Raw genomic sequence first — 19,826 nt, forward strand, 5'->3', positions numbered from 1 at the left:
CAAATAATTGTTCTTTTTTATATTAGTGTTGTGTAACACAGCATCTGGGACAGTTGCATCAGCCCAGTGGTTATAATGAGCATCCTCTTCGGGTGTTGACTTGTATTCCTTGGGTAAAATATAGGTTATTTAGCCTAAAAAAAAACAGCTGTAACTACAGAGATGTGATATCAGTCACCTAATTACTGTATGCTGCATCTGTCTTTTTTCTTTAATGTCAATCAATATCTACCAATTAGTTTACTACTGTGGAAATAAAACCTCCTCCATGGATCTAATATCTAATTCCCTACGTCAATTATCATTTTATATTTAAAGGGGATAAAGTCGTTGACATTATTATACGTGTATTTTCATGAAATGTATGCGTGCATCTTTGGAGGGTGAGAGTTGCTGGCTTGTTCTGGTGAGCTTTTAAACGCCTGTATCACCGATAAACCCTTGAATGGTTGAGCATCCACAACAACAGACGACAGTTCAAGACCACCACTGCATCGACTGATTATAAAGAGGACTAAAGGTCAGTAAAAATTACAATGCAGCAATTAAAACAATGAAAACTTCCATTAGAAGCTTAAGTATAATATAAGTATTTAAGTACAAGCCCCTCGGGGTTCGGTTAGTTCAACCGTCAAGCAAAAATCATCCACTTTTCAGCATGAGCCAGCTGGAAATAGAAACTCATCTATTTTTCATGAAACTGACCTTGCGGGATACAGATGTGACCTTTGCATAATTTTCTATGCAAGGTCCAGAGCGCAGAGAAAACACTGAAATATCACATTCAGCTTTCAACAGAGCGCTACGGCTGGGGCACAGACATGTATTTGTGTCGTACGAACGATAAAAATAGTAAAAAAAAAAAACAGATTGAGAAAAGCGAGGTACAAACGTCAAGCCTTAAAATATAAATACACCTGAAACTACAGAAAAATAAACACAGCAAGCTGCTGCATCGAAAACAGCCCAGACTAAAGATAATGGTGTGTGTGTGTGTCTATATATATATATAGAGAGAGAGAGAGAGACATTTATATATCTTAGGAGAGGAATTATGTTTACGTATACCTAATGTACTTATAATTCTGATTGAATTACGGTTAACCGAGTTAAACCACTGGACTCCTCCTCACCCAACCCGCTGGAAATTACTGTCTTAATCACTCAGGTGCTTTAACAAACAGCTAAATAGATTTATTATATATATAGACAACGCTATGAAATACGCTTTGTTTGGCCATAAGCAGGAGAATGATGTACAGTTCATCTATTCATAAGATGAAAAAAAAACAAAAACACATTTTTCTCCTCACAAAAAAAGAAAGAAAGAAACAAAGAAATATCACCGCTGTGTTTGCAAGATACTAAACTTTAAAGGAGAGCCACACAAAAGGATTTACAGTCACGAACTGTACAGCAGAGGTGAGGGACAGCAGGGTGAGTCTTCATGTATCTGCTTTATATACAGTTTTGTAAAGAGTAAAAAAGGAACATCGACAGTAAGATATTTTCGCCGGGACGTACAGCGGTGCGAAAAAACACATCTGGACATTCAAGTCATGCATTACAGTCTGAATTTCACTGCGTTTAAAAACTAAATATCTACAAATGATGCTAAAGGTTTTCTCAGGACTAACTTTCTCGAAGTTCTTCTGCAGATTAGCAGAACGGTACCGAAACCTCGAGAAGGTCTTTTAGCGAAGCGTCTGCTTGTAAAGTGTGCTTGTGCTGTCTTTCGTTAACGTGAACGCCACTCGCAGTGATGTTCAAACGTTTCCGAGAGCTTCTTGAGTGTCGAAATGGTTTTCGCGGCCGCTGAATCATTCAGAGAATACACTTTAACAGGAGAGACCCACGTCAGACATTCATCAAATCATCACAAGAAAAAAGAGAAAGCCGAGAGAGAACGGGCTGGGAATATACGCTAATACAGAGAGATATGATCATGCACATGGCTAGTTACTTTTACTCAAAAGGCTTTTCAAGCTTCTCTCCACGGCTTCGTCTAGCTCCTCCTCGAGCTCTTCTTTTTTGGACATGGCCAGTTTGGACTGGTAGTCCCGCACCACTTGGTCTATGTAAGGGGCACTTTGTGTTCCGTGCAGCATGAGGGTCCACTCCTTGAGCACGCCGCTCTGAGGGGCCTCGCCCTGGAACCCCACCTCCAGCAGCCAGGCTCCTCGAGGGTCCTCGCCCCACGTGTGGGTGGTCATGAAGGGCCACTTGTCGAAGCCCACCTTGGCGTCGTCGTCCCGGGGCCGGCGGCTCAGCAGGATGGACTTGGTGCCCATGGGGGACGTCATGTTGATGTTGAGGTCTCCTCGGCGGCTGGCGTTGACCGTGATGACGGCCTGCACGTGCTCCAGGTAGCGCACGAAGTTGTCTTTGCCCTGGCAGGCATCGGTCGAGACGCTCAGCACCAGCTTGCCGCCCGACTGTATTTTGCTGCGCGGAGACAGAGAGCGAGATTTCGTAAAACTTGCGTGCAATACTGCTGGAAAGGAAAAAAAACGTGACCCTGGAGGGCAAAATATCTTAAGCGGCACGGGTATATTTGTAGCAATAAGCAACTATATATTGCATGGCTCAAAATGATTGATTTTTTTCTCGTGGCGAAAATATTAACCCTTGTGCATCGATAAAACAAGTTGCACGTAGGTCCACAGAGGACAAAAACGTCCACGTAAATTTGAAGCTTGGGAGCAAAGACGTACATTCGGCCTCGTTTTAAAGACGACGCGTGGCAGATTATTGTTGAAGTTAAAAAACAGTCAATTGAAGTCTTATAAAAATGAACAATACTTCATATAGAATACACATTTTAGGAAATATGATCATCCCAGAAAACCAAAGCACAAATAAAAACGAACTGTGTTTCAAAATTTGGTTGATATCTCAAAAAATGGCCAAAAAAAAGCTTTCGGTGAGATTTTGTTTGGGCGCCGTACTAAATGTTCCCCATTAGATGCCAGCAAAACTGCTTGATTTGTTTGTCTATCTCAGATATTACAAGAACACACACACACTTTTAAGAAAATTGGATTTATGATATCCATACCAACACACACAAAAAACGACTCGTATCTTGCGGTCCAAGGTCACGCATAAAGTCAACAGAAGACGTTTTATCAGCGGCGCTGTATGTTAATGTCAGACGTTCACGGACGATCCTCGGGCGAGCTCTAGGCATCTCAAACCACACAAGTGTCATGTTCCTCCGTAATCACCTCTCCGGAGCAATGCATGACATCCTGATCTTTGGGGGAAAAAAGCGGCGGAGAAGTTCTTTTTTTAAAGGAATCAAACGGCAGCGATTCACAAATGTCTCAATTTCCCATACTTCTGTATTTTATATGTTAAAAGGACGTAGCTCTGGTGCGGCTCTCAGTAAGAGCGTAGACCTCTCAGCACTCGGTGTCTTTCAGCGTCTAGATGGATACTGAATGAGCAGAAACATGGGATGGGACTTGTTTGCATCCATTAGGACGTTGTTACAAACAGAGACCTAACAAGGAGAGCACACTGCTTCCATCAAAACCAGAGAGTATTCCCTGAAAGTGTGTTTAATTGTACAGTATGTTAATATACAATATTTAATAAAAGTGTACTTAATGTTCACTCACTTCATAATAGCATATTTCAAAAACAATAGAGCTAATTGTTCTTGCAATCATAAAAATGTGTACTAAAATCCTAAAAACAAGCATTTAATATCAATTTAAGCTCGACATATTTTCATTTAGTTGTAAATAACACGCTTATATTGTTCCAGGGACGCTAAAACGTGCTTTTTTTGAACAAGGGTTAAGAAAGATATATCTCACACCCTTCTGCCGACTTGAATCAGTCTTTGTGAGCTGGACTATTAGATGAGATCTGTTCCCGGCGACATTTACAGAGTTCATATTAATTCAGCGACGTTGGCTAATAAACCGGTATGAATGCTAAGAGCTCTCTGAGCGTGATGCACGGGCGCCAGGCTCAGACCAACGTGCTTCTCCACAGCCACCGAAACATCAAAGGAGCATGTGAGCAAAAGCTGGAGCTCGAACGTTTCCGTTTCAGAAACAACCCTACGCTCCTGCCGTTTCAAAACGAGCAGCAAAACCGGGCCACGGGGAGAAACAAAAAAACAAAAAAAAAAGATTACACGTTCCTCTATTTTAAGTGGAGCGCCATCCCGCTGCCAACAATTGCTTTGAGCAGATGATGGGTTTTCTGCCTTCGGTAAGGCCGCTTTGTTGTGGCCGGCCGCCGCTGACGCTCTGTTTTGTGCTGCTGCGCTGATAACGGCGCAGGACCGGAGCGAGCCGGCGTAAAGTGGACGTAATGGCATTATCAGAGGCAGGTCTCCCAGCCTGGCCCATTACAGGCTCAGATTAGTGGGAGTGTTTGTGAGCGCCGAGGCCTTTCAGAGGCCAGTGTTTCCCGGGAAACTAGTTGAGAGAAATATCCAAAGGCCACGCAAGAGGACATAAGAAGACGTGACGAGAACAACAGTTCATAAAAGAGCCACGCCAAACATCGAAAAAAACACAAGATCCGTTGGCCTACTTAGCACATAAATGCCAAAGGCACAGACTGCCACGTTAACCAGGTGTTTCGTAAATGCAACTTTTTATCTCCCAGTGCTTTATTTCTCACAATTCTATTTTTTTCTTGTGAGATAAAAAAAAGTCACAGTTAAAAAATTTTTTTTGCAGAATCGCAGAAACATAATTGCAAAAATTGTGAGATACTTTTTTTATTGAGAACTTTAATACTTATCCCATGGCCTTCAAAAGAGACTAAATGAACTATTGTGTGTGTTAATTCATAACTATTTATACGCAGTAAAGTTACTGTTTCCCCGTTACTGTTACTGACAATAAAATTAGTATGATAGATAATTTATTATATTAACATTAGAATTAGAATTTTCCGTCCATCTGAATAAGTGCACAGTGTAGCTGTATTTGAAGTACCATAAACTCGTCGTTGTCTCACACACGCAAAGATATAGAGCAAGAGAGTCTTTCATAACACGCAGACTTTACGCGCTTTTCGTTACATGTAAACGATATTCTTTGTCGTGTTTTTCTGTCAAAATAACAGACTTTTTTTGGAATTCTTCAGCTTTTAAGAACTGCCGGTTTCTCTGGTAGTGGGCGGGGCTAATGCGCGACAGACGATCTTATTGGCTGGCGCTCATCTATTATCGTCCCTGTTTTGATTTCAGCAAATCAGTTTAAGCGAAAGCTGGCTACGTAATTAATATTCATGAACCCAGCAGCTCATTTTGTTATCTTAGAATTTTTTTTGGACCCCTTTTTTATAGAAACACTTAATAATAAACAAGCACCACCACCAGTCGTAATTCAATAACGTTATAATATAATTCTTGACTGACTGCTGCTATGTGTCAGTAAATAAATAGTGTAGATTGATGTACAATGTCTTATAATAATAATTTATTATATTAAAAATGTACTATTAATTTACCATTTAATATTGCGGGCGTTGAGCGCCAGCCAATAAGATTGTCTTTCGCGCATTAGCTCCGCCCACTACCAGAGAAACCGGCAGTTCTTAAAAGCTGAAGTGACGCCTTTCAAATTATTATTATTATTTTTATTAAGTAACACAATAGTTACTTTGCCTGGTAATTAGTTACTGTAAAATGAGGTGACTCAGTTACTATTGATGATAAACAACTAGTTACTATAACTAATTACCTTTTACAAAACACTAAACACAGTATACCGAGGTCTATGAAGCTAAGGAATAATACAAATAGGTTGTGAGTGCCAAATCTGTATTGACTTAAAACTAAAGTACCTGAGCTGCAGTGACCTGATATTATGCAAATGTAATTAACAGCTTTGTTTATAACACATCAGTGACAAACTGAGCCATGAAACCAGCCAGAGGTAGAAAGAAAAGAGTGGGACTGAAACTCGTGAATGCTGTTATGCTTTTCGTTTTAATTATGCTTCGGGGAACAAAGGTGGGCCACCGGGTGTTACTGGCTGCCTGAGAATAGCTAGTTTTTCTGTTTAGCTCTCTTCATCTCTACTAGCTTTTATATATATATATATAACAAAAAAAATAAAATAAAACTTTTTGCAATAATATTTCACGAAATATTTTTGATTGTATTTTTAAATAAATACAGCCTTGATGAGCATAAAAACAAATCTTACTTTTGAAAGGTAGTGTATATATGTACTGTGTGGGTGAAAAGGTAGGCTGAATCCGTGTGGCTCGGACAGTAACAGAAATCAATTAAAGCCTGGTTTGTCCTGACAAGAGTGACACGTGATGTGTGTTAGTGTGTGTGTGTGTGTGTGTGTGTGTGTGTGGAGGCATTCATTAGTCAGGAGTGTCATCTCATTACACTTCACTCACATCTCTCCCGCGCCGCTGCTTAATTGCTGTTCTTGAATTGTGCCTCACCAGAACTCCCACCACCCCTGTGTGAGGTATGATATGAGGCCTGGCGCTGTCGATGGAGGTTTTGACAAGGACACCTACACAAACAAGAGCGTGCGAGCGCACACACACACACACACACACGCAGCGTAATTGCGGCTGTTGCCATAGCGTGCAGTGCCCAGCAGTGAGTGGGAGAGAACTAATTATAGCAGATGTGAGAAGAAGCGGAGCGAGTGAGGAGAGTCGGGAGGGCGACACATGCAATATGCCTTCACACAGAGCACAGAGAGGGTCAGAGCGGCCGGATAACACCACCAGCACACGCCGCGAACGGAGGGAAAATAATATTTAACAGCACACTGAATCCTGAAATCAAAGCTGTATTTATTTTTTGTATTATTTTAAAATATATACGATGCAATGGCATTCTTACATTAAAACTAATGATCCTTTGAAGCCCAGTCTGTCAATTAGAGTTTAAACTTTGTATTAAGTGGCCTTAACTACTATGCATTTACATTTAAATGAATAATTTGGTATGATGCGCATAAAAATGCATGCGTGCAGTTAAATCTGTAATTACATTTATAATTACATTGTTGACGCATCCTGTACACCTTAAACCTACCCATAGCACCAAACCTGTCCCTAACCTTACCCGTATCCACCTCAAGAGCAGCAAACGTGTTTTACAATAAGTACTTTTTTGATGTAAGTGCATAGTTGTTAAAGCCACCTGATATAAAGCGGGACTGATTTGAAGGCTATAGATTGAAAAGTATTATTTAATGCATGCTATTATATTGTGTTATTATTTCAAAATGAATTATGAATTAAAACTTAATGTAAATTACCATTCAAACATAATTTAGAAAATGTGAAATTATATTTAGAAAGGATTGCATCGAACTGAAATAGTACTTAGTCCTCATCTTCAACATCTCATATTGCCATGTGCAGTTGTGTAACTTCCCAAGATTAATTTTGTGCTTAATATTTGTACAATTTCTACCACTTTAGTGAAGGCAAAGGCCAGTCTAAATGGTGTTTTCTGTACTCACTGTATCTCCTGCACGGATCCAGCCACACAGTGGAATCGCTCCGGGACGGTCTTCCACTCCCGGGCCAGTTTGACCATCCCTCCAGCATCCAGCACGCCGTATCCGAACAGATGGTTGAACTCCAGACCCACACCGTTCCTCCTCCACTGGTGCACCTCGTCATGAAGCTTGTTCCTCTTAGAGGTGAGCACCGTCAGATGCTGCAGGTCCCTCCACGTCAGGTTCGGGCTGCAGAAAAAACACAACGAAGGAAATAAATTCAAGCCATGTAAAATAAATGACTAGCGTAACTGCTGTTTGTCATAAACTTGAACCATTCAAGCCTCCTTCAGGCTCCCAATCCTAATAGTTATCATATCCTTCCAATATAAAATGTGCACTGTTGAGTGAATGACTTCCTGCAGAGAGCACAAAGCAATGCAACAACAAAACCCTTACAGTTGCATATGGTTCCTCAAGAGCGCTCGACTCAAGATGAAGAGCAATTTGTGGAGAGTGCCAGAGGAAGCGAATGTAGACTATATGCCGTCTTCTTTGACCAAGCTCTGACCATTAATCCTAGAGATTGTCAGTAAGAGATCAAATGAATAGACTTGATTCTGTGCATTGGTTGTTGATTGGATGCTGAGATGTGGCTCTAAACGATGGAGGCAGAGTTTAAGAGCTGAAATCCACGCAAAGCTACGTCATATATCGAGTCAGAGGTCAGCCGAGAAACGAAACTTGACTCTCTTATAAGTTATAATTTAAAAATATAAACATTTTTGGTTTAGTTTTAAAATGTATATATGCGATTTGTGGAGCTTCAAAATAATAGCCAGCATCCACAAGCCTTTCCAAGCTTGGAAGAGGATACATTTTAAAAAACTGAAAGAAGAAAGTCATATGAATGAGGAATGTTTCATTTTTGGGTGAACTCTTCCTTTAATAAGCAAACCTCTGCTTTGCTTACAGCGATGACCAATGAAACGCTGTATGGTGATTGCCGCATAAGCGCCACCTACTGGCAGAGGGTGAATTTACATTTAAAATGACATGATATAGTTTAATAACAAGTCAATCAATCAATCATTTGCACACCGGCAAGGAACCAAAACCCCATCCATAAAGAATGGAGAAAAACTGTCGCTTGAACTGAAAATGCCAGGGCTGATTTTCTTTGTCCCGTTCCAGCCCAGAGCCGTATTGCAGTACTCTCCTCTAAGTACTGCTGAAATATACAAACACATGCAAATAAGCTGCCGTTTACGATGTGTGTTTACATTTGGCTGAACAAAGAGACCTGCTCTCTCGCCACCTACATCATTATTTAGTACTGAGCAAACACAAAGACTTTACACAGGGAAGGCTGTGTCAACAGTTATTAACACCAGTCCTGACACCATAACGTCATACTGAAATGTGTGAATGGAGGCAGAAATTATGTGGCAAAATGGCCTTTTCCCCAGAAGTCGCACCTTACAAAGCTTTCTCAATCAAGTGTAATAAACACAGTTGCTGTTCCTCCACCTCCAGATCACGTTCTTCTGACTGCGTGACTCTCCTTCTTAAGATGTGTTCCACAGGCAGCGTGGCTGATGTAACAGAAACTATATACTTTATGTACTCTCTTTTCTAGCACTTTAGATTTGCTCCTTTAAGCTTAAAAAAGATAGAAGAAAACGATCTGACTCCGTGGTGTATAGGCGCACTCCCACCCTAAAGAAAGCGCCCCAGAAAATGGAGCGCAACTGGACAAAAACTAGAGGTATTTTGAATAGCCTGGCAATAAAGTGCCCTATTATACAGAAAAACATTAAAACTCCTTGATCAGATTTTTTTTGTCTTGTTTAAAAGAAAACAAAAAATAATCTCTGGTATGTGTTCAATACAGAGACTAAATTAACGAAATATAAACCATCAACAGGTGCTGACATTCCCCAAGAGCACAGCAGTAATGACTTTATGAACTACTTTACTTCTAAGATTGATACCATCAGAGATAAAATTGTTACTATGCAGCCGTCAACTACAGTTTCAAATCAGATAGTGAGCTTTAGATCCGATGAGGAACAATTACACTCTTTCTCTACTATAGGAGAAGAAGACTTGTACAATCTTGTTAAATCATCTAAACCAGCAACATGTATGTTAGACCCTATTCCATCTAAACTATTAAAAGATCTGCTTCCAGAAATCATAGATCCTGTAACGCCACACCAGCAGAGGGAGCAGTCACCGGAATATTGACTTGGCTTCACTTCCTCTGCAACCACTTCCTGTTTGGCCAGTATAAAGCCAGAGCTCACAGCTTACCCTGCCTTACCGAGCGTTTTCATTGTTTATTCTGATTGCTGTTCATGTATGATCTTTGCCTGTTTGCTCTCTCTGCTCCTTGGATTTGCCCCTTTGTTTTGTTTGCCTGATTGAATTGTTCATCTGTGCATCGACCCTTTGCTTGCTACTCTACCATGCCTATGGATTTGCCCCTCTAACTTGGTAACCAATCCTGACTGCCTTGTTACTGACCCACTGCCTGTTTCTGATTCTTGTCTCTCATTTGTTGAGTAAATCCTGCAAATGGATTATAACACCATCTCAGTACTCAGTACCCCTCATAACAGATCCTCTCTTGGCTATTATTAATACATCGATGTCATTAGGATATGTCCCAAAAACCTTCAAGTTGCCTATTGTTAAGCCTCTCATTTAAAAAATTCATCTTGACCCCAAAGACTAATTACAGACTGATCTCCCTTTTCCGTCAAAGATAATAGCTAGAATATCAAAATGGGTGGCGGGGGGCAGAACCTTTCCTATCTGGCACCCAAACTCTGGAACAATCTCCCTAAAACTGTTCGGGAGGCTGACACACTCTTTAATCTAGCTTACACATAACACACTAATACACTAATTTTATTATTCAAATCTGTTAAAGTATTTATATAAATTTATAAAAATGTATTTAAAAACTTCAATGTCAAGTGGGATTAATCACTATTAATTTCAGGAAAAAAAGTGTGATTAATTTGTTAGTTTTTAATAAAGCCTTAGCTCTTTGTAGTTAATTTCAGTCAATGTGGTTACTCTTGAAATGAAATGAGACTTGAGCTTCAAACTCTTTTAATGAGTCTAAAGTGCCAGATGCAGCCAAATATGATTTTTTTGTCTGGCATTCAGAGAAACATGCGTAGTTGTTGGCTTGAACCAAAAGCGCCTTTCAAATTCCTTTTCTTGAGGTGATCAGCGACATACTTGCCAGTTTGATTCTTTATCAGCGGCTGTAAATGTAGGTGGATATGAAGCGTCTTAGAAACGAACAGTGATAGCCTCCTTTCCTCCAGCAGGGCTACTGCCAGATCACCCTCTCAGCCCTGATTCACACATCAAACTGTCCCTGTCCAGGGAGCGTATCACAGAAAGTTTCTTATTTTAGGTCTTAACCTAGGATACGATACGTTAAGTTAGGATTTTACAGATTCGTATTACAGAAAACTAATTATCCTATTTTACAAAATCGTATCTTATCTCTAGTTAGGAAATCTTAAATTGCAGCATCAAGTTCGACAATCCAGTCTCAGGTCTGTTACCAAGCAACCAACACTGCGCTGCTGATGAGATAAATGAAATAATAGATGATTCTTCACTTTAAAAATTGCCTTTTGCAAAAAAAAAGCCCTTTTACACCAAGGACGAGAAGGATAAAGCCTCCACACCATCGACAAAATCATCTCTTTATTCTTTTTTTTTTTTTTTTTTACATTAGCGTTTTTATTTGTTGTTTTATTAATATATTTTCAAAGAGTGTGCAAGATATGCATACATGAACAGGTTTTTTTTGTCAACAAGGTTTGCGTAGTTCAGACAGGATAATGCACTTAGGAAATTGTGTTCTGTAATAGCTGTCGGCCAAAATGTGTCCCTAATTGAAATGATCTTGGTCACCAAACAGATAAGATTTTAAAATTATGATCTTTCTATAATTCACCCCTAAACTTCTGCCTGGGATAGATCTGCTCAGGAGTTTGGAGAATGAATGGATGTCTGAATTTTACAACATGGTGCAAAATCAAATGGCTTTGGGTGAAATGTACGTTTTCAAATCAAGTAGTAAAGTAAAGCAGCGTGAAGCAGCGTGTTTATTTTGTCGGTAACATCATCATTCAGCTCTCTAATCACCAGGAATGCAGCTTTCTGTGTATCAATCATACATGAGGAGGTTTGAGAGCAAGAGCGCTCTGACACGAGCCTCGTCTGCAGTAATCTACCATCTCAGCTGCCGCCTGCCTGCAACGCTGTCTTATTGTGTCATAAATCTTTCATAGAGGCTGGAAAACAAAAGTGTACATACTTGGCCTCCAAAGCCAGGGCGAACACGCCAGCGGCCTCCGGGGCGGCAGCAGATGTGCCCGAATGACGCAGTGTGCAGTTTCCATACAGATCCGTGGTGGCCTGGAGACAGACGCAGACAAAGAGCAAGCCTTAATTAAACATTAGTGCCAATGATATCCTGATTACACTCCAGCAGGTGAAAAATGCCTTCGAAATTCTAATTCTGTGTTGAACTGACTTTAGAGCAAGCGAGCAACGTGTTTATTTTGTTGGTAACATCATCATTTTATTTTTGCATTTCTAAGAATATTAGATTTTATTACTAAATTTTAAATCTAAGAATGTATAAAACCTTACTGTTCTAAGAAAGTTTCATTCATTGCATGAAATACAAATAATTGTGATGAAAATATTTTATGTCAAACCAACAACGAGCAACCATACACTGTAAAAATTGACTTTTCTAAATAGTAAATACTATTTAAAAATATTTTTTTAAGTGTACAAGGTGGAAAGTAACAGTGAAATAAAGATGATTGGTTCTTGCTGATTTCATTGTTGCGTTGGACCAATGAAATTGCTCTGTTATGTGACTGTGTTGAATTTGTTTCCGTAAATCCCTTCCTGTAGCGTTTGTTGGGCCGTTCACATTGCAGCTCATCGGAGGAATGGAAGTCAATTCTTACATTTTGAACTTTGTCGATCATTAAGAGAACTTGGTTCGGCTGGCAAAGAGGAAAACCCCAAAGCTTTGTTCGTCACAACTCTTTGAGGTGATGTACACTTTGGAGTTGCCTGGGATTTTATGATCTATCAAAGGCGGGAGATGAAAGAAGCATCCATATTTACCCTCCAGAGATGGGTGTTTGTACTTGTGACCAATTTTGACTGATGTAAGCAAACCTCTCGAAAAGCAATGAGATGAAAGCCAAATAATGAATTATTTAGTGCTTTAGGCCTAATTTGTATGAATATATTTGAATGGATATCACTGTCACTGTCATGTCTACATTTCTTTTAATCCTTTTGAGTGATAAACCGATCGAAATAAGTTTATTGTTCTTCCCCTTTTAATAAGAATAATAAAAAAGCAATCATTTGCCATATCTTTTGGTATTGTAGTGTTCAGTGCTCAGAGAGAAGTCTCACGACGCTGATCTCCCTGAGAGAATCCAGACTGACACGAGCCAATTCTTGCCTTTCCTCTGACAGACTAACCACAGTCTTCATCTCAGACGCTTTCTTTGAGCCTGGAGATACGCTCTGATTAAGTTCCTAGCTGAATGCATCCCTCCGACTCCATCTGAGAGTCATTGTTCAAACACAAAATGGATGAAACGATTAACTCCCTGTCATTTTATCACTGTCGCACTTCATATGATCACGCTGCAGAATGAAGGATTGTGTTTCAAAAGCATGTTTTAAAGCAGCTATGACCAATCTGAATCTAATACTCCACAGATGACTGAATACAAAATATATGACCCTGGATCGCAAAACCAGATTCAGCAATCTATACATCATCTGAAAGCAAAAAAAACTGCCCAAATGAAGTCTTTAGCAATGCATACTACTAATATATCATTTACAAAATATCTTCAGGGAACATAATCTTTACTTGAGATCCTACTGATTCTTGGCGTACAAGAAAATTGTGGACCCATGCAATGTATTGTTGGCTATTGTCACAAATATAGCCATGTTACTCGTGACTGGTTTGGTGCTCCAGGGTTATAATAAGAATTACAATACAATACAATGTGCTTTTTAAAATGGTAATTATTAAAACATCATTTGGATGGAAAATCAAATCAATTCAAACAAACCAGATCTGTAGGAAACACCGCCACGCACTCACTCACTCACTCACCACGCCAGCTTCGGGGTTTCGTTTACGGCCGTTGCTGAAGGTGGAGGCGAGGGTGGAGGAGCAGCTTTCATCATAGAGCGCGGTGCGTCCGTCATTGATGGCTGAGTTAATAGAGATGGTCCACATGCTGGAGGCGTATCCGTCGCAGTTACAGTCGTCATAGCTACCACCGTCTCCGGAGGCCCACACGTAGATGCTGCCTTTCCCACCTCGGCCCTGTCGGACACAGAGAAAGACGAGCGCCGCTCACACCTGCTACTGCTCAATGCGGAGCAGTCCGCGCTCTTTCGGATTTACTCTATCATACAAATTACACTCGCATAACCACGAGTAATTCACTGGAGACATCAGAGAGGCGTTTCGAGACCTTTTAAAGACTGCAAGCTCTCCTGCGAGTGTCGATGATTCAAGCACAGCCATTGTGTTTAAGGTTCTCGTCTGAACATATAATTTTGATGCTTTTAGCTGGATGCAACGGCGCTCTTTTCTTTAGGCTTTGTGTTTTATAGTGGCAGGCACCTGACGGGAGGAAATCTGTACAGTACAATTGTGATCTTAAAAGGGTGCTTGATTATTGTTATTTGAGCAGTACGTGGTGATTTACCATGCTAACACATCGAGGAGTGATTACGGTGCTTCCAGACCCCGGGGCATCAGCCTCTTTGGAGTAAACAAATAAGAAAATAAGATGGCGCCTTTACAATCTGCAGTCACTACCGAACTTTACGGCTTTTCATAATTTAGATTTGATATCAAAATGACTCATTCAGCATCTAATAACCCCAGTCTTTTGTGTGGTAAATGTGACTCGTCGAGGAGCTAATGAAACTTGTTTGCTAATATGGAAAAATAAAGTCTCGACGGTGTAATACAATAAAGTCACAATTGCACACATGAGTTTAATACATTGCTAGGGTGAAAACAATTTAGACTTCATCAACCTCGAAGCTGTGCTATAAGGGGTTCAGAAGACATTATTAGAGCCATAGAAAAAAACACATCTCATTTCTGCAACATTGACTTCATGAGCTATTTTTTGGCTGGTCATTTTTAAATTTCTTCTGCCTTGTTTGTGGGTGCAACCCTTTATGCATTCTCTTTCTCTTGACTGATTAAATTAATATTTTGCTTCCTGTAAAAGAAAAAAACAATATTACAGACCACAAACACCTTCAACTGCTGTCATTTTAGTGAACACAACCTCTCAATCTCCATCTGTTTCTCTTTCTCTCTTGCTCTTTATGAATGGAGACCCATCCGCTGAACCCTGGAACAATTAGCTAAAACAAACGGTTGAGCTTTAAACTGCCGGTTTTGTAACAAGCTTTGTTTAGTGTGGGAGAGGAGAAAATTCCTCCAGACGACTGAAAGAACAATTGGTCAAAGAGCAGGAACAGAAGCGTCTGTGCAGCTCTTCACACAATGCAGTGTTAGACACTGACTTCTGTATGATTTATAGTTATGAGTAGTTTCACATTGCTACAGCACACGCTGATTCCTCTGATATTCTGCTCTCAAGAAAGACACAGGGTCCTTCTTTAACACAACTTTATAGGATCATTCACCTTTTTTTATCAGCTGCTAGGTGAAAATGCCAGACCTGATTGCTAGGAACAGTAAAAAGCTCTCCTCAAACAGCTGCATGATTTGAGGTCGGTCAAAAGTCTGAAAAGTTTTTAAGGTCGCATTTGTATGGTTGCTTTTCACTTGTTCAAAGGCCTTCACAGTAAAGTGCCTTACAAATTCCTCATGGAGCAAGACAAAGGTGACTTTGCCAATGGAGAAAATGTCCTACAAGAAGACCCAGAATACCTTCTTCTGTCAATGTTTAACCCTCATGTTTGTTTGCTTGTTTTCTCCTGAAAATGCTAGTTAATGTTAGCACAGTAGAAGAAATCTCAACCCACCCCTCTCACATTGAATATTTTTGGACTTTTTGGAAAGACTTCCCCTACTTTACATTTAGCTTATTAATTGCTTATAAATCTTTCGATAAGCTATTATTGCTGAGTACCAGATACCTTCAGTTAGCAGTTTTCTACTTCTTTCTTGGAACTGACTGATCATAGGCTGTATCGATCTGAGATTATGCACCAGTTTTTTCACTGAATTTTGCCAGAACTCTCCAGAAATATTACTGCTTTTTCTACAAAGAAATTTTGAGGTGCTCAGATTAGTTTCTCAAAGTAACACAGAAGAAAACTGGTGGATAAAAGGCTGAATGATAATATGGCATGATTTCTGAGCAATCTTCAAAAGGTAGTTTTAGGTAATTCTTATTATCGCAGACTTTCACTTGCAGTTTTATGAACTTTAAGCTTGCATTTATTTATTTTTAGCATTGCCATGGGGTCCAACAGCAAAACAGAGCAAGGGTGAGCTAAAGGAACTCGTTGAGCAAGGGTCAGCTAAAGGAACGTTTTTGCATTATTCGATCTGTTGACAGCATTTCTGGCAAAAATCATCAGGACTGATTCTGGCATCGCAACACAGGGTTTGAAGCAGAAATGGGAAGACAGCATTCATTCTAGAGTTTTCCTTTTTCTTTTAACATTGTGTATTTTGCACGTAATCATAAGATATGACACCAAGGTTGAAATATCATATATATATATATATCTGCTGCAATGCCCCATGTGTTTCCATTGCTGTGCAGTAGCCACAAATTTTGAGTGACAATTTAAGATGATATTCTGTGGTAAGTGACATGCTGTCTGTATCTGCCATTTCATTAGCGCTCTGCGTGGCATCCTACAAATAAATAAATGAAGCGTACGAGAAGTGTTTGGCGTCTGACCCTCATAATGATTAAACAGCGCTCGGTATGACTCCCAGGCTCGACCTCAGTCCTCTCCGAGCGCTTTGAGGAAGCCTGAGGGACAGATAGTCTTCACCCATCGCTGCTATTCTCGTCCAATCTGATTTCAATTGCAAAGGGCTGCTCAAAACACACAGCGATTACATTTTGTGCGATGCCTCGGCTTGACAAGTGGAGCGCCCTCATAAATCCTGCTCAGCAGAGGAGCGCTCGGCGCCATTTATACCCATTAGCCGAGGCAATTTGTGAAGGCAGCAGTCACGAACGGGGAATGTGCATCTAAATGACACGTTCAGTGTGACGCGAGGAGACTTTACAAGGTTGACATATGTGGGAGAACTCCTAGAGTCTCGGGAGTCAAAGCGGTTTTGTAATGCGGCTGCAACGATGCAAAGGCCTGAAATAGTTATCGTAATGAATGTGCAGCATTTGCTTGAGACAAATACTTATATTTACAAAGATTCAACTGTGAGCAATTCAAAAGATAGCCAACAATGATGCCATGGACATATTATCTGCATACTGATTTGTCTGTGAGAGATTGGGAATATATAGAGAGCTTTCTTCCTGGGAATGCAAATTGACGAGGTACCTTGTTGACTCCGTCGGCCATGGCCTGCAGGGTGAGCTCCCGAGGGCCGTCCACCGTCTTGCCGTCGTCGGTGGGACCCCAGCTGGCGCTGTAGATGTCAATAACCTGAGGCATGTGGCTGATGGACGAGGCCTCGATGATGTCCGTCATGAAGGGCTGGTCCAGCATACGAATTCCTGCAGGAGAGAGATCACGGAGAAGAACTAGATGTTACTCTACTGATGCTTACTAAGCTACTAGTTTATAAATTATTGGGTAAGATTAGGAATATAGTCCAATACAAGTCAACTTTTGCTACCTAAGAAATACCTTATTTTTAACCATTAATACAATACCAAGACACTTCCAGAGCTCTTTTGATATTGCTTAATGACATCATATAAAAATCCACGTCATTTATTCACTTTTTCGCAATAATATATCGAATTTTGTGGGGCGATAACGAACATTTTGACATTCACTGGTATAAATCAAATGATTTATTTTTGTTATTTAGTCATTTAATTAGCTATTGACTGCATCTGAAGCAAGTTTACACCCAATCGCATTAATGGTGGCTGTAAATAAATCAGAGAGTTTCTCCACAGTTGTCTTCAAACTAAATCCCGAGTCCTCTTAGTCTGAGACCAAGACCATCAAAAGCTTGTTTTAAGACCGTTCTCGAGACAATGTTTTCTATATACAGCTTAAATCCACGTATGAAGGCATTCCAGGGAAATCAGCGGCTATAAGACTCACTGATAGTCCTCATCCTGGAGGAAAACCTTCTGTGAATCATGCGTGTGTGTCCCTTTGTGAGGGACAAAAGACGTTCACTGGCTATTAGTTACTCGCCATTTCTTTTGTGGCCTTTTGAAAAGAAAAAAAAAATCAATGCGCCGCAGAGCGTAAATGATATTTTTATTGATGCTGCTGTTGGCGCTGGCTGCTGGACGTCGTGGAAGAGGGGAAGGCTAGAAATTATCAATTGAGCTGATATTCCATTAGGCTGAGAAACAAAGCAACGTCTCAAACGGAGACAAATCATTCATCACTACTGACTGCACAGAACAAACCTGCTAACGCATGCAAGTATTTGAAGAACAACACTTTAATGTGAATATTGTTTTTGTACCGTTTGAAACATGGATTTTCTATAAAGTTTACAAATGATCTGCAACCAAATATATGTTATTGGTATTATTCTGGTGCTTTCCAATACAATCCAACAGCCAGCACAGAAAGCAAAAAAAACATATCTGTAATATATATATATATATGAGCGAATAATAGAAGTGAACGGTCAGTGTAAGATATAGGATTTTTCAGACATCAAGAAATGGTGAAACAGATCACGTGAGACCTAATCAACCGTGAATGACACGCCCCATTTTTATAGCCTATCAGAGACATACCTGCTACCTTGGAGTTGTAGGCCACGCCCACTCCACAGATGTTGTTGTTGGACACCGCAGACACTCTCCAGCACACCTTGTGCCATGACTGAAAAACACGCTCCACACGTTTCTCAAAGATTTGACGTAATATAACAATTACTGTAAAGAGAAATACAGAACAGCTGCACTCTACACAAACTGTCAGGCTGATTGTGAATGCAGTGTGGTTCTAAAGATCATAGTCGCAGAATTCAAGAACCGGTTGCTGCCAGCCACTTTCACAAAGACTTTTCTAAACCTGTTTAATATTTGCAACTGAAGCCAAGATATGCATTTACTGTAAAAGCATAGCCTAAATTATTTCAGTGATTACCTTATTTTAAAGATGATCAAGAATCATTTAGAACCTATTTAACTTTTAAACAACTTTAACATTTGTTATGAAGAATATTAAATCAACTTCATAGTAATGATCCCAAATAAAATCGAATTGATGCAAAACATATTCAAGACGCATTGCTGTGACATTTATTAGGAACACCAACAGAAAAGCTAATGTTTTCTGTTATATGCACAATCTAAGAAAAGTAAAACATCCTTGATGTTTCAATAGGTCAGAAGCACCTAAAAAGTGGTTACTGGTGCAAGAAAACTGCAAATATTTTACTGAAAAGTTCTTCTAATTAATGCCTTCAACAAATACTTCCAATACCATTAAAAATTAATTGTTATTTTGTTGTTTTTGTTATGGAGGGCTTGCATAATTTTTCCTTTTAATTACACATGCTATTAAAGTCTATGAGTGTAAGTAAAACTGAGCCAATGAAAGATCACTTCAAAATGGTTGTGACATTAAAAATCCTCATTAATTCAAATCGCCTGACTTTGGCTTGAAGCATCATGAAGCAGTGCTTTGAAAGCTCTATCGCTAGCTCAAACGGTAGATCATGGCACTAGCATCTTCTGAATATGCATAAATAACAGCAAAATATCCATTGTTCGATTGATGGCAATAAGTATGATTACAAACAAGCAAAATATAAGGAATCTGCTAAAAACTTTCCAGTCACCACAGCATGTATTCAGAATACGAAGGTCTGAAGAGAGCTTCTCATACACGCCTTCTACTCCATGATGAAGTCTGCACCCTGACAGCAAGCAACCACTGATTCAATTCGCTGATTTGTCTGTTGACTGCACTAAATCCAAATGGCATTTGCACCCACAGCTACAGTAATGTTAAAAGAAATGTTCAAATTTATTGGGATCAGTGTTCTAGTGCTATAGATGGGTTAGGTTTTCACTGTCCGCTGTAACAATGTGTTAAAACACATTTGTTGAGGCGATGAAAACTAAAATCCATTGGGATGAGGTGATGGTGACT

The 19,826-nt window shown here is 39.9% G+C and overlaps 1 protein-coding gene across 1 annotated transcript in view; it reads right to left on the bottom strand.

Annotated features, from left to right (window-relative positions):
* Window positions 1-1,513: 1,513 nt before the first annotated feature.
* LOC122335481 (neuroendocrine convertase 2-like) overlaps window positions 1,514-19,826 on the bottom strand; it is a 34,013-nt gene continuing 15,700 nt past the window's right edge. Inside the window, 7 exon segments of the mRNA XM_043233364.1 lie at window positions 1,514-2,445; window positions 7,476-7,703; window positions 11,806-11,906; window positions 13,657-13,872; window positions 17,067-17,242; window positions 18,461-18,523; window positions 18,526-18,548. Of these exon segments, the coding sequence (XP_043089299.1) occupies window positions 1,956-2,445; window positions 7,476-7,703; window positions 11,806-11,906; window positions 13,657-13,872; window positions 17,067-17,242; window positions 18,461-18,523; window positions 18,526-18,548 (1,297 nt within the window). The 3' untranslated portion in view covers window positions 1,514-1,955.

This window comes from Puntigrus tetrazona, unplaced genomic scaffold (genome assembly GCF_018831695.1).
Source record: "Puntigrus tetrazona isolate hp1 unplaced genomic scaffold, ASM1883169v1 S000000793, whole genome shotgun sequence".
NCBI classification, from domain to species: domain Eukaryota; kingdom Metazoa; phylum Chordata; class Actinopteri; order Cypriniformes; family Cyprinidae; genus Puntigrus; species Puntigrus tetrazona.